Source organism: Haemorhous mexicanus, chromosome 2 (genome assembly GCF_027477595.1).
Source record: "Haemorhous mexicanus isolate bHaeMex1 chromosome 2, bHaeMex1.pri, whole genome shotgun sequence".
Lineage (NCBI taxonomy): Eukaryota > Metazoa > Chordata > Aves > Passeriformes > Fringillidae > Haemorhous > Haemorhous mexicanus.
Genome location: NC_082342.1, coordinates 87,982,337 through 88,009,264, shown reverse-complemented (window position 1 = coordinate 88,009,264; position 26,928 = coordinate 87,982,337). Strand labels below are relative to the sequence as shown.

General features: G+C 41.7%; 2 protein-coding genes across 6 annotated transcripts; both read left to right on the top strand.

The window, feature by feature from the left end:
• Positions 1-3,016: 3,016 nt before the first annotated feature.
• Positions 3,017-11,038, top strand: AKAP17A (A-kinase anchoring protein 17A). 5 transcript variants are annotated; one of them, XM_059839371.1, is made up of 5 exons: positions 3,017-3,083; positions 3,418-4,633; positions 6,700-6,848; positions 7,477-7,717; positions 9,128-11,038. In XM_059839371.1, the coding sequence occupies exons 2-5, from the start codon at positions 3,872-3,874 to the stop codon at positions 10,022-10,024; spliced, it is 2,049 nt and encodes a 682-aa protein (XP_059695354.1). In that variant the 5' UTR covers positions 3,017-3,083; positions 3,418-3,871; the 3' UTR covers positions 10,025-11,038. The 5 variants fall into 5 exon arrangements, with proteins under 5 accessions (XP_059695354.1, XP_059695352.1, XP_059695351.1 ...); XM_059839369.1 differs by lacking the exon at positions 3,017-3,083 and adding an exon at positions 3,134-3,302; XM_059839372.1 differs by lacking the exon at positions 3,017-3,083 and having other exon boundaries at positions 3,358-3,550; positions 3,891-4,633.
• Positions 11,039-16,809: 5,771 nt separating this feature from the next.
• ASMT (acetylserotonin O-methyltransferase) lies at positions 16,810-25,287 on the top strand. The gene is made up of 8 exons (XM_059840386.1): positions 16,810-17,300; positions 19,043-19,217; positions 20,420-20,549; positions 21,245-21,313; positions 21,833-21,951; positions 22,736-22,876; positions 24,065-24,187; positions 24,820-25,287. The coding sequence occupies exons 1-8, from the start codon at positions 17,229-17,231 to the stop codon at positions 25,029-25,031; spliced, it is 1,041 nt and encodes a 346-aa protein (XP_059696369.1). The 5' UTR covers positions 16,810-17,228; the 3' UTR covers positions 25,032-25,287.
• Positions 25,288-26,928: the final 1,641 nt, after the last annotated feature.

Genomic DNA, 26,928 nt, shown 5'->3' with positions numbered 1-26,928 from the left:
CTGGGTATTTATATTGTCATATTCTATTGCTTTAAGCAGAATGCAATAGTTAGACTTGCAGACAACCAGGCCTGGGAAGTGATTATTAATGCTAGTTAATTGAAGTTGCCCTACATCAGCATATGTATTATTTCTAATGTTATGTGTTGTTTCCAAAGCAGATGATCCGTCACACCCACAAACTTCACTGACACACAGAACAATCCAAACAAGAAAGAGCAGAGCTAATGAAAGAAAATGGAATTATTTGTGGAGCTGTTTCTTACCATGGGAAATAAACCAATATATTTCAGGTTAATTCCTCTGTTCCTACCCACTTCAGGGATTAATTTTGCTTTGTGGGGAGAGGCTGTTTAGAACCTAAAACCAACATTGTGATGTCTACTCAACTGTTATGCAATCATTTAATCTAAGAGATTCTTCTGTGCTCCTGCCTCCACTTCCAATTTCCATTCATAAACTGTTCAACTGCCAGTGAATCATTCAGTTTTCCTTTTGTGGGAGAGAATAAAAAGATATTCCCTGATCAGTGACAACAGAAAACCAAAATCATATCCAAAGGAACTACAGGGTGCAACATACTCTGTTTCTGAAATTACATGTACCAGGAACATTTCTGGAGCAGTAGCAAAGATTTAGATGAACACATTTAGATGAATCATTCTCCAAGAGATACAACTAGGCTTTAAACTAAAAAGAGGTTTTCTTCTTCTGTGGTGTGTTTCAGAGAGGAAGGAAGATGGAAGGACAGGAAATGGATTTAAACTGGGTTGTTGTTTTATTTTATGTAAACACCCACGTAACATTTTGCATGCATTTCAGCAAATGACCACTAAGGTCAAGGAAGCAGTGCATTTCAGGAAAAGCAGGAGAAGTACCCAGAGAGGACGTGTGTAGTTGGGAGGATTATATCCTCTTCCAAGAAAGGAAGAATGATCTGTATTCTGGCATGAATACAAAACCTAGTATATGTTGTTTATAGCCTATTTTATTTGTGTTTATGAACAGATTCCTTATATGTAAGTAACAAGCACTCCCTCTAGTGAACTTCTGTGAGATTTGGTGTTTTAATATGGAAGGGACAAAACAGAGTAACAGGCAGAAGTGACATCTTCCATAATACTCTCTGCTGAAGTCAAAAAAAGGTAAAATCTTTCAGACATGACAGATGTTTTGTAAGGTCAACAGCACAATGTATTTGACAGAGTTGGGAAAAATCAATGTCTTACAGTAAAACCCAGATTTACATGGACAGTTGCACTCAGATACTGTCCTTTACGGATGTTTACTTTGCTGGTTCATCCTTCTGCCTTGTTGGTGTCATATCCTTTACTGACCATCACTTCAAACTCTGAAAGCCAAAGGGAGACATTTCATTTATTCATTTGAGTATCTCACTGAAAAAATGAAAATGAGATTAACACATCTGCCCAACGTAATGGACTGCATTTCAGCAGAGACAGTTTATGCTTTCTATACTGTAGTACTGATGCGTGATTACCTCTTTTAAAAGGTGTGTACATTATCAATACTTCCTCTTGCCCATTTAAATATAATGTTTGTAATAGTTATTTTGAGTATATCAGAAAAATAGTCTATGATAGCTTTTAAAGTTGTGGCTGATGTCCTGTCATGAGTAACCTCAATGCAACTTGTAACTTTTCAGAGCATTGTTCCAGTCTTTTAGTTTAAAATACAGAATATTGATTTATGGCACAGTCTTGAGCAGTGGGGCTATCATTATGCACAGGATTTGAAATCATTGCCATATGCAGTGAATCCCTGCACTGCTGCTGAAACTCCCTGGAAGATATCTGGCTTAGCTTTGTGTGCTCCCAAGGGCAGGTTTGTAGGAGAAGGTGTGACATACAATGCAGGGGCTCTCAGACTACAAAGCACACACTGTTTCAAATGTTGTCAGTAGCAGAAGTTCCTTATTCTGTGTTTATACTGCTACCGAACCTTAACAGAAGCAGAGTAGGGCCAGCAGTTACCAACACCTGTGGTGTGAAGTAGCACCTCTGCACAACAGCTGCGGTCTTGCTGCAGCTCTGGATTGAGGGTGACCTCCTGCGCTGAGGTCAGTGGTGCTTCAAAGCCACTATTTACACCCAGCCTGCTGCTGAAGGCTTCTGTAGTCACAGTTTCTCAAATGGTGGAATTCTATCCAAGGCTGGACCTGGAGCCTGTTTTAAAATGGTGGAGCAGGGGCAGGTGAGCACAATCAGCCCTGCTGTGCCTCCCAGGGTCAGGGTGGCCTCGGCTGTGCCCTAGTGTCCTGAGCTGACAGAAGGAGCGCATTTCCTATGGAGTACGTGTCCCATGGAGCGCATGTCCTGTGAGGAGCAGCTGAGGGAGCTGGGGTTGTTAAGCCTGGAAAAAAAAGGAGGCTCAGGGGGGACTTTATCACTCCCTGGAACCACCTGAAAGGAGGCTGCAGCCAGGTGGGGTTGGCCTCTTCTCCCAGGGAACCAGCGACAGGACAGGAGGAAATGGCCTAAAGCTGCACCAGGAAAGGTTTAGGTTGGATATTAGGAGGAATTTCTTCACATAAAGGATGATTAGATATTGGGATGGGCTGCTCAGGGAGGTGGCACAGTCACCGTCCCTGGAGATGTTTAAGGAAAGGCTGGAGGTGGCACTCAGTGCCATGGCCTATGGACACGGTGGTGTTCAGTCAGAGGCTGGACTCGATGACTGAGAGGTGCTTTTCCCACCGAACGGATTCTGTGCAAGGGGGAGCACTGCCATACGGCGAGCCTCAGCTGTCCTCAGGCGCCGGGTGTGCGCTCAGCACAGCACAGCTCAGCTCAGGACACAACTCAGCTCAGGACAGGACAGCACAGCACAGCTCAGCACAGCACACACAGCACAGCGCACGGAGAGTCCCTCCGCAGGCCGGGAACGCGGGCCGTGCTTCCCGGGAGAGCCGAGTCCCCGCGTCCCTGGGCCGCGCGTCCCGCCCCGCCGCCAGGCGGCGCCATCCCGCCGCAGCGAGGCGCTCCCGCAGGCCGCGGCCTCGCGCCACGCGGAAGCGGAAGCGGCGGCAGCGCACGCGGGGTGGCGCGTTCCGGCGGCTGCGGGTGAGGCGGGCGGGGGGGTCCCGTCTGGGCAGCGGGAGCGAGAGACGTAGGGCCGGGCTCTGCCTGCCGTGGGGCGCGCAGGAGCCGGCGGCGGGGGTGCGGGTGGGCCCTGGCATCGGCGAGGGGCGCTTTTCCCGTTGGCGTCTTCCCGGGTTGTCTCCCCGCCGCTCGGGCTCCGCCCGCCGGGGGCAGCTGCCGGCGGTGGCCGCTGGCTCCAGTGTGAGTCGCGGTGTTACCCAGCCTTGTCCCGCGGAGCCTGATCGGCGCTGCCGGCAGGGAGGGGCGGTGGGGCTTCGGGCTTTTAAATAAAAGGGGCGCTTTTCTCTCGTTGCAGACACTTTCCAGGTCTTCCTTCCGGAGAACGTGAGATCCGCCTCTGCGCCAGCCCTGCTGGGTTTCACTGGTTGTTAAGTAGATTTGGGAGCGGTGTGACATCGCGCCGCCAGTCCCTTCCCTCCTGAGAAAGGGTAGCTGCTTTCTGAGCAATCACATACCAACCTCATGTATTCCTAAGACTCTCATCAGCTTCTAGTTTTCTATTCAGAGGCCTTACAGAGATTTAATTACTTATAGGTTCTAGTGGTTGTAAAGTAATTTAAGATGTTTGTACTACTCGGTTGTAATTATCTAATTCACTCTTGTGTTAAGAGACATCGTTTAAACTTGGGAATGGTTAAATCGCCAAAGAATTAAATTATTTATGCATAAGGGCTATTTTATTTGACTACTGTTGGCCTGCAACTTAAACTTGCATCTTTTATTTTTTTATCCTATGCTTTTTCTTTGTTATGGCTGCTGCAACAATAGTTCATGATACATCAGAAGCTGTAGAGCTCTGTGCTCCCTGTGGGTTATACCTTAAACCCATTACAAAAATGACCATCAGTGTGGCACTCCCTCAGCTGAAGCAACCGGGAAAATCCATTTCGAACTGGGAAGTGATGGAAAGATTGAAGGGGATGGTGCAAACTCATCAGTTTTCCACTCTTCGGATTTCTAAAAGCACAATGGATTTCATAAGGTTTGAAGGAGAGGTCGAGAACAAAAGTTTGGTTAAATCTTTCCTGGCGTGCCTTGATGGCAAAACAATAAAGCTGAGCGGCTTCTCTGACATTTTGAAAGTGCGTGCTGCGGAATACAAGATTGACTTTCCTACCAGACATGACTGGGACTCGTTTTTTCGTGATGCAAAAGATATGAACGAAACCTTGCCTGGAGAAAGGCCGGACACTATTCACCTGGAGGGTTTGCCTTGTAAGTGGTTTGCAGCAAAGGAGACTGGCTCGGAAAAGCCAAGTGAAGAAGTCCTTATAAAAGTTTTCCAGAAATTTGGAGAAATCCGTAACGTGGACATACCCATGCTGGACCCTTACAGAGAAGAGATGACTGGCAGGAATTTTCACACATTCAGCTTTGGAGGCCATTTAAACTTTGAAGCCTATGTTCAGTACCGAGAGTATGCAGGATTCATCGAGGCCATGAATGCCCTGCGAGGGATGAAGCTGATGTACAAGGGCGATGATGGCAAAGCTGTGGCTTGCAATATAAAGGTGAGAGACTGCAGCCTTTTGTGTGGGAACCCATATGAAGGTCTGAGTACAAGTAAATGTTATTTCCATAGTGCTTGAAACCTTTATCTTATTTCCATAGTGCTTGAAACCTTTATCTGTATACCACAGTGATGGCAACAGGTGACATTGACAGCATTAATGTAGCTTTATGGGACAGACATAATACAATTTTCAAAGGAAAGTGTTGGTAGAAAAATGTGTTGTTAGAGTATGTAACTAAAGTGATTGGGGTTTTGCTTTTTTCCTAAACAAGGTGGTTCTAGAAATGAGAACTGCTGATGGAAGGATTAAGTTTATGAACACGATTTTCTAAATTGCTTTAGAAAATAATATGTGTTTATAAATCACCATTTCACTTAAAATTCCAGTTCTGAACAAGTTCAGACAAATTTCACCAGAAGATTGACTGTAAAGTACATAATTCTTTCATGTGTTCAGTGCAGAGAGACATTTTGGGGGAGGATGTCACAGTGTCTGTATTTGGTCCCTGCATTGATAGCTAGGTCTACCAGTCGAAGGTTAGAGCTAAAAGCTTGGTAGCATGTGGCCTGTCTGGTCTGGGAAATACACAGTTAATCGTCAGTGTACCTGATACACAGGAAAGCTCCACAAAAATTTAAATGGTAATTTTCATTTGTAGCACAGCTTCCTGTGAATTTCCTATGCTTATTTCATAATATTTGCATACAGAGTTTTTCAGAAGTGATCTTCTGTAACCTCATTGTCTTAGAAATTACAGCTGTGACAGGAGGGAACAAGGCAGTCTGTTCAGATGTAGTGTTTCTGAAAGCAAGGCCTCAAGAAAACTTACTCTGTTTGGGGGTGGTCTATGCATTTACATATCGGTGGAGTGAAATGTTTGTGGATGTATTTTGGTATGCTCATTAGTCATTCATTAAACCAAGGAGTGTATTTCAGAAAAAAACCTTGAGTATTCCTTTGTGCAATGTGGGAATGTGCAGATGTTTATTAAAATTGTAGTTTAGTCAGTGTAAGTAAAATACTGCAATCTTTTATCTTGTTATCAAAGCTTGTCAGTTGTGGGATAGAAACTGTGCCTTGACCTGGTGAAATTCAACCTGTCATTTACGTGCAGGAGATCAGGGTTCCCAAATTTAGTATGTCTGTGCAAGAAGAATCAGGCCTTCCTGGCAGCTGCCCTGTCAGGACAGCAGCTCTCTGTTATACAAGGTCACCACACCTTGTCTGTTTGTGTCTATTTGTCCTCTCAGTCTGTTAGTGAAACATCATTTTGCATAAAGCCTGAGTAGATTAAACTGCAGAGGCTGTGCTCCTTGTTCTCTGCCCCACGGTTCAATGACCATCGGTCTGTGGAAATGTGTTATAGATCCCTGCCTGCACTCAGAATTGGAGATTAGGACACCAGGGCTGTCATGTCTGGTGGTGTCGTGTTCCAGCACGCAGCTGGACACGACCAAGGTGTGTTCATATATCCTGGAAGCTGAGCACCTCTGAAGTCTCATTTTTCAGATGTGTGTGTCTTTCTTTTCTTTCTGTTGCCATGACTTGGGATCTTCTGCCCAGTGTACTTCAATTTGGGAATCTTGGTTTTAGAACTGGTGGGGAGGCTTGAACCAGGTGCTGAATGCTGTAGAACTATGTCTTCTGCTGAATTGAAGGATCACAGTTTTAGACAGAAAGGAAGGCCTTTATTTAAACCTATTTCTTCATAGTGCTGTAGAGTTCCTAACAGCCTGCATTAATTAAGAGTTCTGTACATGCCCATTCTGACACATTGAAAACATTGGACAGACAGAGCCTCAGCCACACTGGGGTTTATTTTTGGTTGTGAGACATGGAAGTGGTATCTGATTTTGCTACATGTGTGCACACATTTAGTACCCAGTTACCTGATTAGAATAGTGGTGCTTTCTCTGGGCGCATTGAGAAGTTCCCTTTGTTTTGAAGAAGGTTTCACACATCTGACTGTACTTACACCAAGGTCTAAGTTAAAATTGTCAGGTTGTAATTTTGTTTTTTTTTTTCTGTTTCCCTAAAACTGTTTTCAATTGTATCATGTAAAGGTTTCTTTTGACTCAACAAAACACCTCAGTGATGCATCAATTAAGAAGCGTCAACTTGAAAGGCAAAAGCTTCAAGAGCTTGAAAAGCAGAGAGAAGAACAAAAACGTAAAGAGAAAGAAGCTGAGGAAAAACAAAAAGAAGAAGAAAGGTATTTACCGCTTTTTGTTCAGTTATAGTTTTAAGAATCAGGCATTAGAAAACTGCTTCTTCATATCAGCATCAAAAGATAGAAAATAAAAAACCACAAGTTGTCTCTAGCTAAAATGAAGCACTTAAAGCTGAGTGTGGTTTAGTTTACCATTTATGCTTATGTTCAGTTCAAAATATTAAACCTGCAAAATACTAAATTTCCTAAAAGTTTTGCTTCTGAAACTAGACACCTAGTTTCAGAGACCCTTGGCCTTCAGCAGAAGCTACCTAATCACAGAAACAGAGCCCACCCACCACCACTGCACACATTTGTTGGCTTGGTATTCTTGTGGCTGCGATAATTCTCTACCCAGCTGCCTCATGCATTGTTGTCATCTCTGGTCAAAGTTTAAATAAATTCTTTGCTAGAGCAATTTTTTTCCTTGAATTCTGACTTGTTAAAAATAGAATATGACTGTTTGCTGTCACAAGTAAGGGTTAAAATTTTCAGTTTTCTACTTTTGTTCTTCATCAACATGACTTATTTAGAAACAATTTTACTTGAAGTGTAAAATGTATTGTACATACAGTAGGAGTTTGAAATTGTGCTTTGCCTAGATAAGGCAAAAATATTTATCTCTTTTTAGGAAGCAGAGAGAGCTTGAAGAATATGAGAGAGAGAGAAAAAGAGAAGAGAAGTTGCGTAAGAGAGAACAGAAACAGAAAGATCGTGAAGTTCGACGGAACAAAAAGCAACTTGAAAAGCTTCAAGCTGAAGAGCAGAGAAAACTTCAAGAGAAGATAAAGCTAGAAGAAAGGAAGCTGCTGTTAGCTCAGAGAAATCTTCAGTCCATTAGACTAATTGCAGAATTGCTAAGCAGAGCAAAGGTAATTTCAGTATTTATTTCAGAAGCTAATGAAGAACCCAACAGAACAAAGTCCTTTGCTGGCTTGAGAGGAGGTGGGGAGCACTGTTCATTAAACACAAGGTTTGCTACCTTTGCAGCTGCTATTCCTTAGACGAAAATTTCAGAAAAGCACAATGAAACAGTATTTTTCTCTTGGTAAGATATGCACTTGTAGGTAAATGGAAAGTGACCTTGACCCTATCGTCCCGAATAGCATTTTTTATTTGTAAATTAATTGTCAGGTTTTCTTAAGTCCAGTAGAAGAATGTATGAGCCTGATGAAGTGAGCTAACCACAGAGCATAAGATGCAAGACTCCTTTTCTAATTCTGGTTTACATGCTGTTTCCCATCTGCCTTGCAGCAATTCTGTTCACTGTTCTTTGCAGTTTCAGAAATTGAACTTCCATTAGTCAGTGTTTGAAATGCACAGAATATTTCTTCTGTAGGAAAAGTACTGTCTGCAAAGGTTTCAAATGTTAGATGCCGTCTCTCTAATAACAGTATTGTTGTTTTTTTCACTGAAACACTGAAGCTTAAGACTTGGATAAAACCATATTAGGGTGTACTGAATGTGAAGTTTTTTCTGTAGAAACGAAAAGCTATGGGGAAAAGCACAGGTTTTTTCCTTGATGCCAGTACACTTCAGGAGTGGTTTTGAACTCATAGATCAGTTACATACTAGAAGAAGGGAGAAATGCCTTTTTCAGGCTTATTAACTTTGTAGCTGTGGAATAGAAAGGTTGTCTGATGAAACAGACTGTGTGTTTCTTTCATTTAAAAAATTCTGAGGTCTACACTATGCCACTTGACTGGGTCAGAATAGAAAAAGGTTTGAACCTTTTCCAGTATTGTGAATTTTTAAAGTGGTTAAACAACATGACAATCAATTTCTACACAATAATTGTCCATTTAATTATTTGCTGGTTTTGTGGACTTATTGTAAAGTCATCTATGAACCACAGAGGGCAATCATCTAAAAGAAGTAATTTTCAATAAAATTTCAAACATTTTCAATTTGACTGAATTTTGAAATTTTAAATTTGACTGTAACCTTCAGGTTTTGACCCTGATAAATGTATTTCAATAGTGCAGATTTTACATGTTATTACTTTTGTTATATTGAGGAGCCATGAAGACAAAACTTCTCTCAAGAACTGTGGACAAATACTGTTTTAACTTACAGCAGTTTTGTATTAGTGGCTTTTGTTGGTTGATTGGTTTTGATGGTTTCTTTTCCCTTTAAAAAGGAAACACCATTTTATTTTGGGATGGTTAAGTTCTGTTGGTTAGATTTTATTTTCTTGCCACATTGCTGCCTTTGTGTTATGTTGTAACTTGGAAACAGGAGGAGGTATTTTTTGTTTACTCTTCCCTTTGACTGTCTTTCAGGCAGTAAAGCTTTTGGAGCAAGAACAGAATGAAGAAAAGATTTGTCTTCAGCAGCTAGAGGAGAGACGGAGGCTCCAGGAGGCTGAGCTTAAACGTGTGGAAGAGGAAAAAGAGAGAGCACTGGGGTTGCAGAGAAAAGAAAAGGAACTGAGGGAGAAACTACTCAACAATCTTCTGAGCAAGAAAATGGATGCACTTAATCAAAACAAAGAGGAAACCAAAGCATCTCAGACTGACATGCTGAAAAGCCCTAGTGCTGTTCCCCACACTGTGTCATCCAGCTGCATCACTTCTACCTCAGGACAGGCTGTTACAGCCAAACTGGCTCCTGGCTCTCAAATAGAAGTAGCATCCCCTGAAAGTGTAAACACTCAATGCAAGTATTTAAATGGCAACATTCACGACAAAGTTCATGTCAAAGAAGGTCAGAATCTTCATACTACAAACTCTGAGAGGTGTTCTGACAAAAGAGGTTCGGGGGTACTTTCATGTGTTCCCTCTGATAACCAGGACCAGAAGAGCCTCTCTAAGTATGACCAGAACACTTGCAAGAAAGACTTGCTCTGTGAGCAGGACAAACATGGAACAGAGCCAAGGAGAAGAAAGAGCCATTCATGTAGCAGCATAAACAGTGATGAGAGTAAGGGTAGACGGGAGAGCAGCAGACACAGAAGAGATGTGAGTTCCCGGGATGAAAAGCATAGGAAGGACAGGAGGTATTACAGACGCTCCAGCAGAAGTTACAGCCCTCGCCGGAGCCGCAGTCCTCGGCGAAGGAGCGCAAGCCCCAGACGTTCCCGCTACAGGAGAACGCGCAGTAGGGAGCGGAGGCGGGACAGAAGGGAAAGGAGTCGTAGTCGCAGAAGTGTGAGCAGGAGACAAAGGCACCGAAGGTGATCACTGAATAAGCAAAGGAGTACTTAGAGTGGGTGGTGGAGGCCTTGGCTCCTTTAAAAGGCTCTGGTAGGACAAAAGCGCCACAGAATTGGACACCAGACCTCATCGGTGTGACTGCTGTAGAAAACACACTTGTTTCAACCAATTCTTAGTTTGCATCTAGTCCTTGAAATCAAGAAAAGAGATGCCTGATTTTTTTGACCTTTCTTCCTTTGTTGTCTCTTTCTAAGTTTCTACCACGATGTAGGTGTAATCACTTGTGCTTGTGCTGAAGTTCCTACAGTGCTAAAAGCCAACCTGTTTTCTTCAGTTTCAGTTTTCTAAACCTTAATTTTAGTGTATTTAGTTTTTATCACCTAATTTGGCTTGAGAAATACATGGGTGCCAGTTACAGGAACTTCAGAGGTGACAAGCTATTACATACAGATTTGATTTAAAGCGTTTCCTGGTGCGTTCAATGAAATCATGTTTAACAAAGTAGAGTTTTTGTTGATTGAGATGGATAGAAAGACTTTCATATTTTTTTCTTAAAACTGATGATAAAGTTATGCAGGATACCTTTTAAACTGCTTTGATTCCTTCATGTGTCTGTTTGATGCCAAGCTTTGTGGCCCAAATTATTCTGGCGTGTAATGCCTTTGTATAATACTTTCTGTGTAAGAGAGGCGCACCTGGTATAGGAAGTAACAAGCAGTGGTAAAATGGTTGAAAGTTGTTCTGATATTTTGTTGACATATTTGGCTTTGTAATTATTTCAGATTGCATAGGGCTACTTGAAACATTTTTTCAGGTACATAAAGAGCTAGACATTGTCTTGAAAAAGGGGCCTTCTTGCTAAATTATTTTTACTTGTGTTGTTGAAAAGTAAGGCTGCAGTGTCTCTTGTTAAATCCATTTAAGAATACTTTTGCTTTTAAAATGCAGCTCAGGAATATTAAAAGCTATAATGTTACAGTGAAAAAGTTTATTTTGCATTTTTATGGTAAAATTAAAAAGAAAACTGTTTCCAGTGAACTGAAGTTGCTGTTTTCATGTGTCAGTATATTAAAATCTGCAGAAGTGTTGTGTTAAGAACCTGTTTGTTGAAAGCATCACTCAGCACATTTGAATAATGGAGTTCAGCTTCTCTTTTTGATGGTCCTGTTATGTTGCAGCTATGTCAACTCTTAATTCTGCAGGATGTGTGCTCTTTAACTACAGCCTTCAGATGCCATTTTCCTCACACTGATGCATGAAATCAAAGTGCAATCCATTTCCTGGAGTGTCTGAGAAGCACCTAAGTGCTGCAGCTCGGCTGAATCCTTGGCTGGCTGAGTTTGTCTGCTTTACTTTCAGAATCCATGTGGGTTTGTTTCTTACTAGACCATGCTGCTGAAATCTTTGTAGTTACTAGCTGTGGACAGAAAAGGTAAGACATTGACAACACTAAATTGTGAGGAGCTGTTGTGTCCCTTGAAGGCAGAGAGGCATAGACACATCAGAGGGCTGGGCATTCACCAGCCGTATGAAGGGCAAGTGCTGGAATGGGGCAGCTCTGGATGTACACACAGACTGGGGGACAAAACACTGGAGAGCAGCCCTGCAGAAGGGGACCTGGAGGTTGTGATGGATGGCAGGTTGAGCGTGGGTTTCAGTGTAGCCAGGAGGGCCAGCTGTGTCCTGAGGCACATCACTTACTGTGTTGCCATCTGGTCAAGAGAGGGGATTGTTTCTTCTGTGTCGTTCCAAAATCTTCCCTTGTGAAGTCAAGAACTCACCCAGCTTCTTGCCTTGTGTCAGGCAGCCATACCTGTCAGTTTAAGCTTAGTTTAAAATCAGGCTTTGTTGCTGGGGAAGGCTCAGGTTCACTCTTAACTGGTGGGTTATTTCCTTCACTAGTGGAAAAATTTCCCCATTTAGCATGATTGGTGTGGTATAAATACAGGGTGTAAATCCTGTTAAACCATGGATTGGGCAACTTCATGCTACAGCCCTGTGTTCATGCATGCTAGAAAGTCTAGGCAGCAGGGAAAGAGACCTCTGAGCCCTATTTCATGTACTAAGTCCCAAGAAATGCCCAGTGTTTATTCCAGTGTTCTGCTGTCGTTCTTGATCATTCTTAACTCACATGATGAAGCAGGAGGAGAGTTTTCTTTGTTGTGAGGATGCACCTCAATTGTTGCACTTGACTCCAGGAGAGATTTCACATCTGACACCACAATGTCTCCTTTATGTCTTTGCCAGAAGGATAGGATCAAGTGGGAACCCTATTTGCTCTTGAGGATGTGTAGGGTTTTGAAGTGTACTGATCATCACAAGGGAGCATGTGACCTCTTCCTATTGGAGGTGTGAACCCTCCTAATCACAGACTGCTTTCAGCAAGGTCTGAGCTGAAGAGGGCAGGAAGTTTGTGGGCCAAAGCTCTTGAGCTCCCTTTTTTGGGCAGGAGCTGGTGCATATATTCTCTGCATGTGCTGCTGCCTCATCATAGCCGTTGGCAGTGGCAACCAGGAATGGTTTTTCTGCAGCCCTTGTGAAGTGAAGAAGAACAGGAGTCCCAAAGGGATAAGAAATCTGACTTCCTGTTGCCATGGACAGTGTTACTGCATAGTCCTGTTTTATCCTTAAGGAATGTCTCCTCTTGTATCTGTCTGAAGACTGATGAGCCCCTGCACATACCAGCCTTTTGACCTGCAATTTTCTTTTTATCTCCTGGCCTCAGCCTGCTCTAGGTGGCTTGGGAAGAAGCTTAGTCAAATGACAGCTTTGCTACAACAGCAAGGCCAAAGCCCTTCAATATGATTATTAAGGTGATATTTTCCATCTGATTACTGCCCACTGTGGTAAAGGAATTTTGATAATGTGTGAGTCAAATTGCCAGCAGTAATTTATATCAGTAAAAATTATTACCAAAGCTGTAACCATATCCAAAACCTGTTTCTAACTGGCTCTACTTTTGTAGAGTAATCTATTCAGTGTCCTAAAATAAAGACATAGGCATAATTAGGTATGTGTATAAAAATATGTTACCTGGAAGCATCATCTTTAAAGCTGACAGAGAAAAGGGAAATTTCTTCAGTTGCTCCCAAAATTGTGAACACAAGATTCTATCAGTGCCATAAGGCTATAAAGACAAACTAGTGAGAGTTGATTGGTAACTACCTGGATTTCACACCAATGTCAGCTTTAGGGCAGTTCTTGTATAGGATCTTATAACAGACTATTGTGTCTGCTCATGTTTGATGGCAGAGCTTGAGATTTTACATTCTATATAAGACAGCAATTAACCAACTAGTTTGGCAAATATCTTAATTTATAAATGTGTGGTCAAAATTGGCCACTGATGTCTTGTGTTACTATACAGATCAAATTTGTGTTTATTATGCATTGCCTGTGTCTTGATCTGGTATCCTGCTGCTGAGGTTTGGTTATTCTGGATACAACACCCATTTCCGTAAGCTTACATTGCATTCTGTTGGTCTGGCCTTTCCCAAGTCTAATGAGTATATTATTTGCAGAAAGTATCATTTGCTGCTTCGCAGTAAATTTGCAGTTGTCTCTAGTGCCAGTATAAAGCAGCAATCTAGTTGCTGTTGATTCTTCAGAACTGGGTTGATGCTTCAGAACTGGGCACACAGAATGAATCAAATGTCCTATATTAATCTAATACTGGGCTCTTGAGGCTTGTTTGAAGTGACGTGCACCACCACCCTTTCTTCTTTAGTGGCAGCACAGAAAATGAATTTGGTCTGTACCCTCTCACATGCTGCACCCAAATCTCCTGCAGCCTGACAAAAAAAAAAAGAATTAATAGGTTAGCTCAGGCTAATGTTTTGCCATAGCATATGTTATGAAATTTTTGAAGGGCTAAGGCTGGTTGAAATTGCTCTCTAATTGATAACTAATCTAACTGCACGTGCACTGTGGCACCTGCCAGGTGAGCTCTACCTGCTCTGCATGGGATGTTCAGGTGTGCTGTCCATGATATTGGACTATTTGTAGGACAATATGAGGAGATGTCACTCCCAGGCACTGCCAGCAAAGTGTCTGAACAAGAATTGATCACCTTCACATTAGATTTTCCCTGCAATTCTGCATATGATCCCAGACATGTCAATGCTCTAAGGAATTCCCTAGTGGTATCTGTTACTTTCTACCTTCCATGTAAAAGGGAAGGGCTGGAAAAAATCTTTTCTGTTCATTGCTCATGTCTTGTTGCTGTGATTTATAGCAGCTGGCAACTTGGCTCCATGCAGGTGTTCAGACACCCCTAGTGGGATGGGATAGAGAATTGTGAGGGTAAAAGTGAAAGAACTCATGGATTGAGATAAACACAATATAAAGGTAAAGCCAAAGCTGCATGCACAAGCAAGGCAAAATGAAGAATTTATTCACCACCTCCCCTGGGCAGGAAGGTGTTCCTGCCATCTCCAACAAAGACAAGCCTCTAAAATGGCCTGTTCAAGGCAGTTGTATATCCACAGTTTTCTTTGTGTTTTTGTGACAGAGCACAAGCAAATTCTGAAATCAGAGCCTGCCTCGGCTGCTATCCATCTTGGTTTGCTGTTTGTATCTGTCTCTCTCTCTAAAGTTTCTGCATCTACTAGCTCTAGCTGGTGTAGCTGGCTGTCCTCAGGAAGACTATGACTCTTATCTGCTGGGACTTTCCTCTGATAGAAATCTCAATGATTATTTAGTTGAATTATTTGTTGAGAGATTATCTGCAGTCTACAAGTTAGACCAAGAACAACTCTGCATGGCCTGAGATACACTTTAAAAGATGTTTTTACTGTAAGTGAATCTAAAGAGAAGGGAGGGTTTGCTTAGAAAATTAGCTGGATATACAGGTTTTTGTGCCCGCTCCAAATATTTGCTATTTGTATATGTGATGAAAACAGAAAAAACTAAATTGATGTGTCAAAAGTGATGGAAATAATACTCATGTTACTAGGAAAATGCATCTATTGTAAAATATGAGAATAATTAGAAGCTACAAAGAAGAAAAGGAGCATTTAAAACTTGATATTCTATTTCAAAGGAAAAGTATGATACTGAGTACTTGGTTTTTTAGGACTGTTAAAAAAAAGACCACAAGCTATTACCTTAGGGCCCTTCCAGGGGATGTGTTATAAACTGGGTATGCTTACAGACTTAGTGTGATACCAAGGCACAGTTGCTTCCTACTGGCATTATTGAAACTCATCGTAGTCACATCCCTGGGATTTGTAGTATTTGCTTACAAGGAAGGTTTTGTGTGAGAAGATAGCGTCATCTGCCATTTCTCACTGGCAGGCACATTCACTTTACTAAATCTCCTTTGTTCATAGATAATTTCTAACTTTCAAATGTTATGCAAAAATGACATAATTGGTTTTTGTGTAGCATTTGACTGTAGTGAGTCACTTAGGCAAAGAAAAATGCATCACTGAAATAGAGCTGTGGTGGTAAAATAAGGACTTTAGCCTGCATGTGGTCTAAGCCCTATGAGAGAAATCTTGATAGGGTTTTCATAGAAAGAAAGCCATTGCAATTTCATCTTCATGAATGCATTTCTAGCTTAAAAGGAGCTTAAATTCTAAGCCTCACTAACAATTTACTTGGAAACAGCTTTCTGCATGTGGCTTTTTTCAATCTGGTGTGGGTTATCTGCAAGCCTCCTCCCCTACATCTCACTACTAGTGGTAATCCCATTAGATGATTATAACTGGTATCCTCAACAGACAGATTTAGTTATAATTGAAAAAGAACTTCAAGTGTATTTAATCAACTGTGTGGTCATTTTATTAGGGGAGACTCCCGTACCATATAACTTTGCCTAAAGTGAAGTGCATTTATGGCCTGGGGCTGAATAGCTGTTTTGTTCCCAGGAGTGGGAAATACTTAAGCTTGCATGAATTTGCACCAGTTTCTCAGAAGCACATAGAATTGGACTTTAGAAGAGAATTTTTTTTTTATTTTCATACAGCTTTCATACAACATAATTTTTTTTGGCTAACAATAGTTATCTTTGGCTAGTGATGTGTAATTATGTAAAATTTAGTTAGAAAGTACAGATTCAGAGAAAGATTATACAGTGGAATCTGAAGCATGGAGAAAGCCGCCACTGAAAAAATGCTGGCTTGTCACATTTTGCCTTCGGTGTACTATCTAAATAAGGTAGTTTCCTGAAGGGTCACTAAATGTGTGATATAAATTCTGAGTCTTTTCCTTGATGGAAAGGCTCTTTTCTTACCTGAGTGTTGCCACATCTCCCCCAAGGTGAGATGGGCAAGATGTCAGACAGAGAAATGAACAGTGGGGCAGCAAGATTTCAGGAAGTAATCCAGGGGTTTAATTTTCTGATGAAAACCTATGAGATATGTCCTGTGCTAAGTTGAAATCCATGCCCCATCTTGCACTTTGCAGTCATTTCATTGCTCCTTCCCAAGGGCCTTCTGCTGCCCATGATTTGTTTTGCAGAGAAGGGGAGGAAAACTGTAGTAATCAGCTGGAAAATGTAAAATGTGTTGTCATCCCTCAGCATCCTGCTCTGTCAAAACATGGCAAAGTACAAGTAGGACACCCCTGCTGAGGTGCTCCAGGTATCCCTTTCTAAGCTGGTATCAGGGTGGGTGGGAGGACCTGCAAAGTACAGATAAGTAAAAAATGTAGATTTAATTTCTCGTAGGCTTCATCTGAGTGATCATCATCAGAGCAAACTAATCACAGTAAGAAAACAGCAACAGATTCTTACAGCTTCTCTTTGGACTTGCTGCTTCTGCACTTAGGGATGAGGTGTACCCTACTGCCAGCCCAGGTCCCTGGGCTGTGCCCACAGAGAGTTTCAAGTCCCAAGTAAGGTTCTGCTTTGGTTTATGAATGCTGGTGCACTGCACTGAGTTCAGGTTCTTGGTATTCTTCTGTACTGATTCCTGTTTTCCTTGTTACAAGCTTTCAAGGGCTTCTGAGGTGCCAGCGTGTTGCTGACTGATGAACTGACAATACAAGCTTTAATCCACTCTGCTTCTTTAGCCTTATACTTGATGATGGAAGATCCAAAGAAACAGTTGAACCAGAGTAGAAAGACCCATCAAAGCCAAATAATTCAGCTAACATGTTTTGTAACCAGTGTGTTTCTCAGAAGCAATAAGATTATGTGGATCAGCTGGTGTGCTTTGTGTTTGGTGAAAAGAAGCTTATTTAAATTAAGAGAGCCAGGAAATCTGTGTCTCAGTCCAGAAGGAAGATGGGTTCCACAGAAGACCTTGACTATCCTCAAATCATCGTGCAATACAGCAATGGATTTTTAATCTCAAAGGTAAGAAATATAACTCCTAAAGTATGCAGAAAGAAATATTCAGGGATTTCTCTTTAGGTCCTGAATGTAAGTCTTTGGAAGACGTGAAAGCACTGCTATAATGACTGTTTTTCCAAACACATTTTTAAGGCACAAAGGCAAAACTATAAATTTCACTTTTCTTATTGTTTGCTGAAGTTATTTTCTTAAGCACATGGGCATAAAGTTAAAATGTCCAGTGCAGTGGATGATTTTTTTCTCATTTAATACTTAACTTTCCTACTGTCCCTTGCTGATCCTCTGGCCAATATGGTAACAGAAGGAATGCTCTTTGAGTTGTGCAAATACTGCTGTACCTTAAGCTCCTGAAAGGCAGAGCTGACAATAAGAGGAAAAATAGATAACAAAAAATCACTTTGTGAGAAAAAGAAGTGCCCAATGCTTTCCAAATTAAACACTGTTAGTACTCTGTTTTAGAGAAACAACTTCAACTTTGGCCATGTTAAGCCATGTTCTTACTCAGAGTAAAAGGTGCTTCATTGTACAGGAATCACTGTAGCTCAGATCGTTGTAGATAACAGGCAGTCAGTTAAATAGCTGTCTTTGTTACTCTTTCAGGAGTTTTATGTGACCAGGGTAATAGGCTGATACTTGTAAGGTTGACTGTGCATAGCTAAAGAAAGATGGTTGGTTCTTTTTTTTTAATGTATGATTAGCTATGTTTGTCTGAAGGTTGATGAATGTTGCTGGAGAAGTTAAACAACTCTAGGGAAAGACTGGGCAATTTTGTTCAGTTAAATGAAGCAGTTCTTCTGGATGAGAGGAACCTCCCTGCTTCTGGAAGATCGCCGTAGTCCTTTGTCACTGACTTGCTTTATGAAAAATCTTTTCTTTAGGATTTTTTTTTTCTTGAGAAGTAGAGATGTTTCAGGAATGAAGTGTAAATAATTTTTATTTGTTGTTGTGGAATGTAACAAGTGGATCTGTGATTGGTCTCATTTAGTTGTTTCTAATTAATGGCCAATCACAGTCCAGTTGTCTAGACTGTCTTGGTCAGAGACAAGTTTTTGTTTTTCATTCTTTTTTTATTTTTAGTTAGTTTTTTGCTGAAATCTTTTCTTCTATTTTTTAGTATAGTTTTTAATATAATATATATAATAAAATAATAAATCAAGCCTTCTGAACATGGAGTCAACTTTCTCGTGTCTTCCCTCATCCTGGGACCCCTGCGAACATCGTCACAGTCCTTCACATCAGTCCCTGAAAACAAGGTCCATAGAGTGGGATATTTGGGATATTCCCCTATTGCAAGCCATGAGAGAGTCTCCAGGGTTCACTGAAGCCTGTGTTAGATCCTTAGTTAAAGAACAGAAACATAAACAGACAACAAGCACCCCCACCCAGATATGCCTTTGTTCTTTCTAGGAGATTGTGAGAATGTGTTTCTAAACTAAGGAAGAGGCAGGGATATTTACGCACAAAATCTGGTCTCTAAATGTGGACTTTTGGAAGCCAAAAAGCATTGGCTGGCTTCACTGGAAAAGGAAAAAAATATAAGATTAATGAGCGCATTACATGCGTAATGTGTTATACCGGTGCTCAGATAAACTACAATTTAACAACTGGACTTGTTTATATGAAATACAAGTTCATTGGAAATAAATATTATTAAATTTATATTTTCTCTAGTTAAGCAGCTTGTGAAATGCAGTAGGCTTTGTGCTTTCACCTAATCCCTCACTCCCACCTTTCCCTACTCCCAGGTTATGTTCACTGCCTGTGAGTTGGGGGTGTTTGATCTTCTTCTGGAGTCAGGAAAGCCTCTGTCTTCAGATGCCATTGCTGCAGGTCTGGGCACCAGCACCATGGGGATGAGAAGACTGCTGGATGCCTGTGTGGGATTGAAGCTCTTGGCAGTAGAGATGACACAAGAAGGAGGTAATAAAGGCAGAGGAATGGGAATAAATTGAAAGATTTAAACCTCTGATGGTTTTGAAAGTGAGGTAAGATGTGTGGGCAGTGGTGATACCAAATGTTAAGTCAGTTAATGTAGCTGTAAGAAGGAGAGAATCACTCTTAGGATTTACTCTTCAGCTGAAAGAAGAGGCAAATGTCAGCATGATCACAACTATAAAAAGAAACATAGGCACAGGGCTCTATATCTCTAAATGTATTTGTACAAGAGCCTCATGTGACTTTGGAGAAGATACTTAGGATAGCTCCACAAGCTCTGTGGAGCTTGTTTCAAGAAATCTCTGGGATATGGGCAGGATTTTAAACTTAAAACAAAATGCCGGGGTAGATGGTAACAGCATGATTTAAAACAGGTTTTGTTTTTCTTAGGGTTTTTACCATTATGTGAACTATTTTGTTAGGTTGTTGATCAGAATTGAGAGGTAATAAAGTTTTTCCTTATGTCAGAAACATGGAATCCACTTGGACAGAAAGGATCTGTAGCCATCAGACAGCTGGTCAGGACCAGCTAGAATCTCACAAGTTGTGTTCCCTGCTCTGCCTTGTGTTGGCATGCTCTGCTTTAGGGATTATAGTTGTTGCCCAATAAGTCTGGGGAGAGCAGGATCTATCTTTTATATTCCTTTGGTATGCAAGTCCTGTGGGTGGGTGGGTGATGCCATTGCAGATGCATTGGAGGGAGTGGGGGAGATTTCTGGGAGTCCTTTAGGCATTTTCTGTTTGCAGAAGGTCCTGTCCTAGTGAACTGAGGGAGGGTAGGTGTGGCTGGCCTGCTGTTTTGGGGACTTTCCCCCCACCTGCTGACCTTGTTGATCAGGAAAAAGAGTTGTCGGCAAAGAGTTCTTACTTGAATAGAGCACACTAAAAACTTCCTCTGAGAGCAGAAGTCTGTATGTAAATGACGATGCTTAAAAAGCTTTTTTTTTGCTCTTCTTGAAAGGAATGTTTGGGGCTGGAGGTAAGCCTAGAGAGATGGTGTTTACCTAGATAGAATGGGGTAACACAGATTTCAGCAACCCTCACCTACTGCTCACTGCAGAAGAAGGCTTTGGTTGTAGAAGTAATGTGGCTGTATAGACATCTTCTGGTGCTAAACAAGCTGCACAACAGATTTGGCAAGGTGATATATCATATATGTTAGTAAATATATTTATTTTACCCTTTAGCCCTCTACAGAAACACAGAAATTTCCAATGTCTACCTTACAAAATCAAGTCCAAAATCTCAGTATCATATTATGATGTATTATTCCAACACAGTCTACTTGTGCTGGCAGTACCTGGCTGATGCTGTGAGGTAAGGAGGTGTGCTCTGTGCTGTCTGGTGTTTTGCAGCATCTGTGTCACTCCTCTGAGTGGTCTGTTTCTGTGGAAGAGCTCAATAAAGATGCTGGCTGGCTCTCAGAAATTAAAAGCAACAGATAATTCAGCTGTTAGCATGGCCATATGTGTGTTCCCCCCCCCCCCCCCATCCTTGTTTTCCATTTGTGTATGTTCTTGTTTTCCTTTTCCCTGACATTGTAGAGATGATCTAGAAATCAGATTTCTTTACGTGTCACCTTCAGTAAAGCACTTTATCATAACAGTGGATCTTACTGGACGTGGCATCAACCAAGTAAATAATGAGTAGTGGTGGCTAAGGGTCCTTCTGTTGCAAAGGTTTATAGGGGCAGTTTAATATGGGTCTGGAGTCTCACTCGTTCCAGTCCATGCAACTGATGACCCAGCATGGTGTAGGTGATGGTGATGATTGCATCAGTCTTGTACCTTTACCTCAGGTGTGCTCCCATAAATCACAGAATCCTGGAATGGTTTGGGCTGTAAGAGGCTCTTAAGACCATCTAGTTCTAACCTTCCTACCATGGATGCCACTCACTAAATCAGATTGCTCAAAGTGCTGTCCCTCCCTGACCTTGAAAAGAACCAGTCATTCTTGTGAGAGATTGGGAAATATATCAGCACTCTCATAGGCTTTTTCAATTGCTATTTTAGAGAAGGAAGAAACCAATACGAAAGAGCTTTTGGTGTTTCATCTAAAGACCCTTTTGGAGCAATGTACAGGTAATCATTAGAATATAGAATTTTTATTCTTCTTGCTGTGGATAAAACTAATGTTTTTAATTATGACTCAGGACAATTAAATATGATGAGGTGACAATTCTTCTCATCAGCGTCATGCAATGTTTTTACTTCTCAACAATATCAATTGCTGGGAAACTGTCTGATATTTTGAATAGAAGTATATAATTTCCTAACCTGAAAAACATCACAGATCTCTGACAGAGGCAATGGCAGTTGAAGGAAAACAAAAGTCCCTTGGAAATTCTGAGAATAAGCAGCATAATACACTGTTGGATTTCACTAGTCTTAATTCCCTATTTAAATGCATGAATTCATAGCTGTTCACTCCTGATACAGAAATATTCAAGGTAGGTTTATATGCAAAGAGGACATATTCTGTGTCAATAAAACCAGAGATTTTTGTTTAACCTAAAATATGTAGCAGCAGTTATATTATAGGAATCTCTGAGGATGTGGTAAGGAGCCTTCTCTCTGTGCTGCCTCTGCTTGCCTTGCTAGATCAGATGAAGAAATGCTAAAATTCATGGCTGGCCAGAACTCAGTATGGAGTATATGTGGCAGAGATGTTCTTGCTGCATTTGACCTTTCCCCTTTCAGGCAGATCTATGACCTAGGAGGTGAGTGTCAGAAGATCTTCTTTAACAAGCCTCTGAACTGTCTTTTATAAGCTCTGCAGGGGAAAATAAATCCTATATTATATGATGGGCTAAACAATGGAAAGTTGGACATAGCAATATGAGGAGAATTTTACTGATTTGGTTGGGTTAAAACAGAAATATGAGAGTGATGAGAGCATTAGAAAGCTGAATGTTTTTCTCTACAGTCTGATTTATGTAAGCAGTCACTCATCCCCTTGTGGATGTGGCAGCTTTAGCATTTCCCATGCCTTGCTTGATGCATTCTTCCAGTGCCAGACTCTTTGCTCCATCCCCTACAGTCACTGTTGAGGTCCTACCTACAGCCTCTTATCCTGCAGCATCCTGCTGTTCCAGCACGGCTGGTTGCTGCCAGGATTCACAGGACAAGGCAGGCTCCCTCCTGGCCTCCCTCACTTCTTCCTCAGAGCCTGGTTTAGTGACTTTCTTTTTCATTTTTCACCTTCCAGCACCCGCAGCTAGTCTGGCTAGGTGGGGATATAAGGGTGGTGAGGGCTGGGGCTGACCCCACATGCCTAAGTGCTGAAGGCCCCAGACCTTCCTGCAGAACACATGGAGACAATGACTTCTCCTGCCCCTCCTCTTCCCTCCCAGCAACACATGGGAAGAGGGGTTTCAAGGGGTGCAGATGTACATTACCATCTTCCATGAGGCTGAGTGCACCATTGCCTGTATACTTTCATGGGGGTGTTACTGAACAGGTTGGGTTTGTGTCAGTACTGACCTTCTTTTACTGTGCCCAAAGGAGGTGGAGGAGCTTTGGCCCGAGAGTGTGTTTCTTTGTATCCAAATTCCACCGTCACAATTTATGACCTGCCCAAAGTTGTGCAGGTGGCCAAAGAACAGCTTGTTTCCCCCAAGGAGCATCAGATCACTTTCCACGAAGGTAGGTGGGGACAGTGGTGTGGTGTTGTCACAGCTGTTCTTCCAGAGCCCTGGCTCTGCTCAGAGGTGTCATACTGGAGGCTCAGGTCTCCAGCTGCTCCTTATGGGAACAGTGTCTCAGGCTGCAGCCTCCCCAACCCGGCTCTGCAGCTGTCCCAGTTGTCCACCAGCAGCTGTCAGAGATACAACTCAGTTATTCAGCAACATTAATTCCTGAAGAGAACTATTTCATCTCTTAAAAACAAGGGTACATTGGCAAAACCAAAAAAAAGCATCATGCAATTTTGAAATCTGCTATGCTTTTTTATAAATTTTCCTAACATTCCCTTTTTCTCCCATGCAAACCTTCTGGCAGATGTGAGGGATGCCAGGTCTGCTCTGAACAAGGGTTTTTCCTTCTCTGGTCACAACTGATTGATCTTCAAGTCCTAAGATATTTTAGAGCATGAAAGTGAGTGAGCTAGCTACTATTCCTCTTGGCTAGACCACTGATCCTGCATAGTCTTTGTACTATGTATGAAGAAAATGAGTATAGGGAGATCTCATTTCAGTGTTTACAAACATCTTCAAAGTGATGGAAGTGCTTAAAATTGCTCAAAGCTGAGAGAGTGAAAAGGAGCCTTGAGGAGCGAAGGGAGTTTATAAAAACAAAGATGCAACAAAATGGGGGAAGAAATGACAAATTAAAATGCTGAGAAAAAAATATCTGATGCAGTACAGCAGGTGCTAAACAAAAGAAATAACAAAGCTAGTGCTAGGAGGTGAGAGATGGGTATTTTTACCTATGGATTTCTAAAGTAATTCCATGATTACCAAAGATCTTTGAAAACTTTCCTAGAGAAGTCAGTATTCTTTCCTTCTTTCTCATTACAGGAACTGTGTGAACCTATGTCCTTAGTGCGGTATGAATTTGAATTTCTGTCACTGGAGAAAAACCTAAACTCAAATGCTTTCCTGTGTATCAGTCTGTTTCAGAATAAGTTATTACCTTTAAATGTTTCAGATCTTCTTGAGACTGATCAAGGGCAAAATTCCCTATGCAGTGCAACTTTCACTTGGTACCTCCATTGCTCTCTGATATGTCTGAAGGACATTGCGAGCCTGGAATTGAACAGAACTGAAAATATTTGCATAACTCAGCTCTCAGTGTTGTGGGGATTTGTATAATGCATGTGTTCTTGTTTTACAGGAGACTTCTTTAATGATTCAATACCTGAAGCTGAACTGTATATTTTATCCAAGATACTGCATGATTGGGATGATGACAAATGCAAACAGCTGCTGGCAAAAGTTTACAAAGCTTGCAAACCTGGTAGGTGTGAGCTCTTGAAGAGCAGAGAGACTCTTACCTATCAGCAATGAGAAGGACAAAAGTCTTGATGCTCGGTTTGGGTGGATGAGTTTCAGTGCAGGAGTTCCTTGGTTTAGTCATTTGCTTTCCCTAAGCCAGCCACATGCAGCTAAGAAAAACAGCACACTGTCTAGGATCTCTTTGTCTGGCTTCCAGTTTTTGTCTCCTCTGCAGGGACTCCTCTACCAAGGCATCAAGTGTAAGAATTGAGAATTTTAGGTATTGTTTTTATAGGTGCATACATCACAGAAAAAAAATCCCATTAAGCATCACAATGAAGCCTCAGAGTTTCAAAAACACTGCCTATAAAGTAAAATCAGTAAGGTCCTGTAAATTTCAGCTGGGGAAAATGGGAAATTTCCATCCCAGCCATAGCACCCTCTTCACCTCTGGCATGTCAGTACCAACATAGTCGAGCTAAGACATGCTCTGGTGCTTTGGCTCTTTCATTGTCTTCTGTGATGCTGAAATGTGACTTAATGTAGAGACTGCTTCTTCCTGAAAGTCAGGTTAGGATCTGTCCTAGTCACAGCTCAAAAATAGCTCACCTTTTCATTGCTCAGAGAGTGTTTTCTTTCTCTTCTCTCCACCAGGTGGGGGAGTGCTGCTGGTTGAATCCCTTCTGAATGAAGATAAAAGTGGGCCTGTAGAAACCCAACTGTATTCAATGAATATGTTGGTGCAGACAGAAGGGATAGAGAGAACAGCAGCAGAGTACAGCAAGCTCCTGGAGGCAGCTGGCTTTGGAGTGATTCAAGTAAAGAGGACTGGAAAACTCTATGATGCTGTTTTAGGAAGGAAATAGTAGTATGTGTTTTATGTATGGAACAAAACAGAAGAGGTTGAGAAATGTGCTATTCTTCTTAGTGGGCAATGATCAACTTAGGTTTTAGTTAAGGCTGCCAACATTTTTGTAAGCTGGTACATTGTCAGAAGAGCCACTAATAATAGATTTTCAACCTGCATGTATTACAAATCTGGAAGCCTGGCTTGGCTTGCCTTTGGGTCTGGGAGGAAAAGAAAGAAATCAGCACCTGTTCTACAAGAAACAATCCACAAAAGAAATGTGTAGTCTGTCTGCTTCAGCTTGTATCAGTCTCTCTGATTTTTAACACTGCATCTGACAAAAGCATAGCTGAATTTGTACTTGAGTTCCAGCAAAATTAAACTAATCCCTGTACTGAGCTTTTGTGCCTGCATTTTTATTCCTGAAATATTGATATAATAAAATCAGACCAAATCATGTTTCCTTATGGTCTTTTCATAGTTCCAGGAGAAACCTTGCCTGAGCCTTGGGGAGTTTTGCATGAAAATATGTATTAATTTTTTATTTCCTCTAGACTTTTATTTAAATTATGAAGAAGTGTTGTACTTTAGTGACTGGTTGAAGCCCAGGGATTCTTATTACAAGACAGGTAGGAAGAAGATGAAGCCAAGTCACTCTGTTATGTACTTGGGTTGTCCTTACTGCATGACTCCTGCAATTTTTTAAAATCATTTGATCAAACAGTCTGCTGTTACCCATGCAGTTCTTGGAAGCAGAATAATACATTACTGCAGTGAGAAACGTTTGGAGAAGGCACTAAAAATCACTCTGCAGTTTTTTCTGGAACAGTAATTGTATTTGCCCATTAAGCTGGATAATAGAGGAGCTTGATATAGTTTACTCAGTACCCATCTACAGGAGCCTCCCACTCACGAGACTGTAGGAGAAGGACAGGGAGAAAGTAGCCTCAGTACACACAGGAGACACAAGGCTTTAAAATCATTTCAATTACAGGGGCATGGTGGGACAGCTTGCATGATTGGAATGGTGGGTTTTGGGGAGTTTTTGTTTTTTCTTCTAAATGACAAACACTGTGAAGAGAACATGAAATAAGGGCTTTGCCATATGCAGACAAATTAAAACCCTGTTTGTTTTATAGTTTCCGTGTTCCAACAGACATTTCTGATGACACCTTGCTATATATAAAGTCTCGTGTCCTTGTTTTTTGCTTGTTCTTGGATATGTTAACTTTCAAAAAGCTTGTGCCAGAAGAAAGGACTGAAGGTGGAGGTTTCCAAGTTACCCATGTTTTGGGTAATGAAAGCTGTTCTCAAGTTCACGCCCTTTCTTGGTGCTGCAGTGGGAGGTTTTCTGTTGGAAGCAGATGGCTCTGCCAATAGAGTTCTTTCCCCCTTCCACAGAGTTTTTTGCTGTATAGACTGAGATACATTTTCTAGCTCCAGTATGGCTTAGGAGTAATGAATGAAAGCTGGCCACAGCTGGAGAGAATCAGCCCAGAGCAGAAGAATGCCCGGGGCAGGAAATAGCTGAGATTGGCTGTGCTTGGCTGGGCTGAGTTAAGTCAGCTGCTCCCCAGGCTCCTCTGTCTGGGAGGACAGAAACTTCCAGCAGGGCCCTGGCCTGACGGCCTGGGAGTTAAGGAAACAGCAGAGGGCAGGAAAAGCCAGGAAATTTGCCATCTCAGAGTGCTAACTGGAAGCTGGTGGCTGCTGCTTTTCAGAACTTGCTGATGGTTGTGGGTCATTGAAGAAGCACAGCTTTGAGCACTAGGAAGATGCTGCTTCAAATATAACAAAAGAAATAGTAACTAAGTGAGAAGAAAGCAGGAGAGGCGCAGAGTAAGGAATCCCTGCTTAGAAAGACAACTGGCCCACTTCAGAAGGATCAGGCTGGGGGCTGAATGCTGCCTAGAAAC

Excerpts from the sequence above, each read along its gene's own strand:
- AKAP17A (XM_059839371.1), top strand. The coding sequence starts at position 3,872 with ATGGCTGCTGCAACAATAGTTCATGATACATCAGAAGCTGTAGAGCTC. Across the intron at positions 4,634-6,699 it reads CTGTGGCTTGCAATATAAAG|GTTTCTTTTGACTCAACAAA; the intron begins GTGAGAGACTGC and ends TATCATGTAAAG. Across the intron at positions 7,718-9,127 it reads AATTGCTAAGCAGAGCAAAG|GCAGTAAAGCTTTTGGAGCA; the intron begins GTAATTTCAGTA and ends ACTGTCTTTCAG.
- ASMT (XM_059840386.1), top strand. The coding sequence starts at position 17,229 with ATGGGTTCCACAGAAGACCTTGACTATCCTCAAATCATCGTGCAATAC. Across the intron at positions 21,314-21,832 it reads CCTTTTGGAGCAATGTACAG|ATCAGATGAAGAAATGCTAA; the intron begins GTAATCATTAGA and ends TTGCCTTGCTAG. Across the intron at positions 24,188-24,819 it reads TTACAAAGCTTGCAAACCTG|GTGGGGGAGTGCTGCTGGTT; the intron begins GTAGGTGTGAGC and ends TCTCTCCACCAG.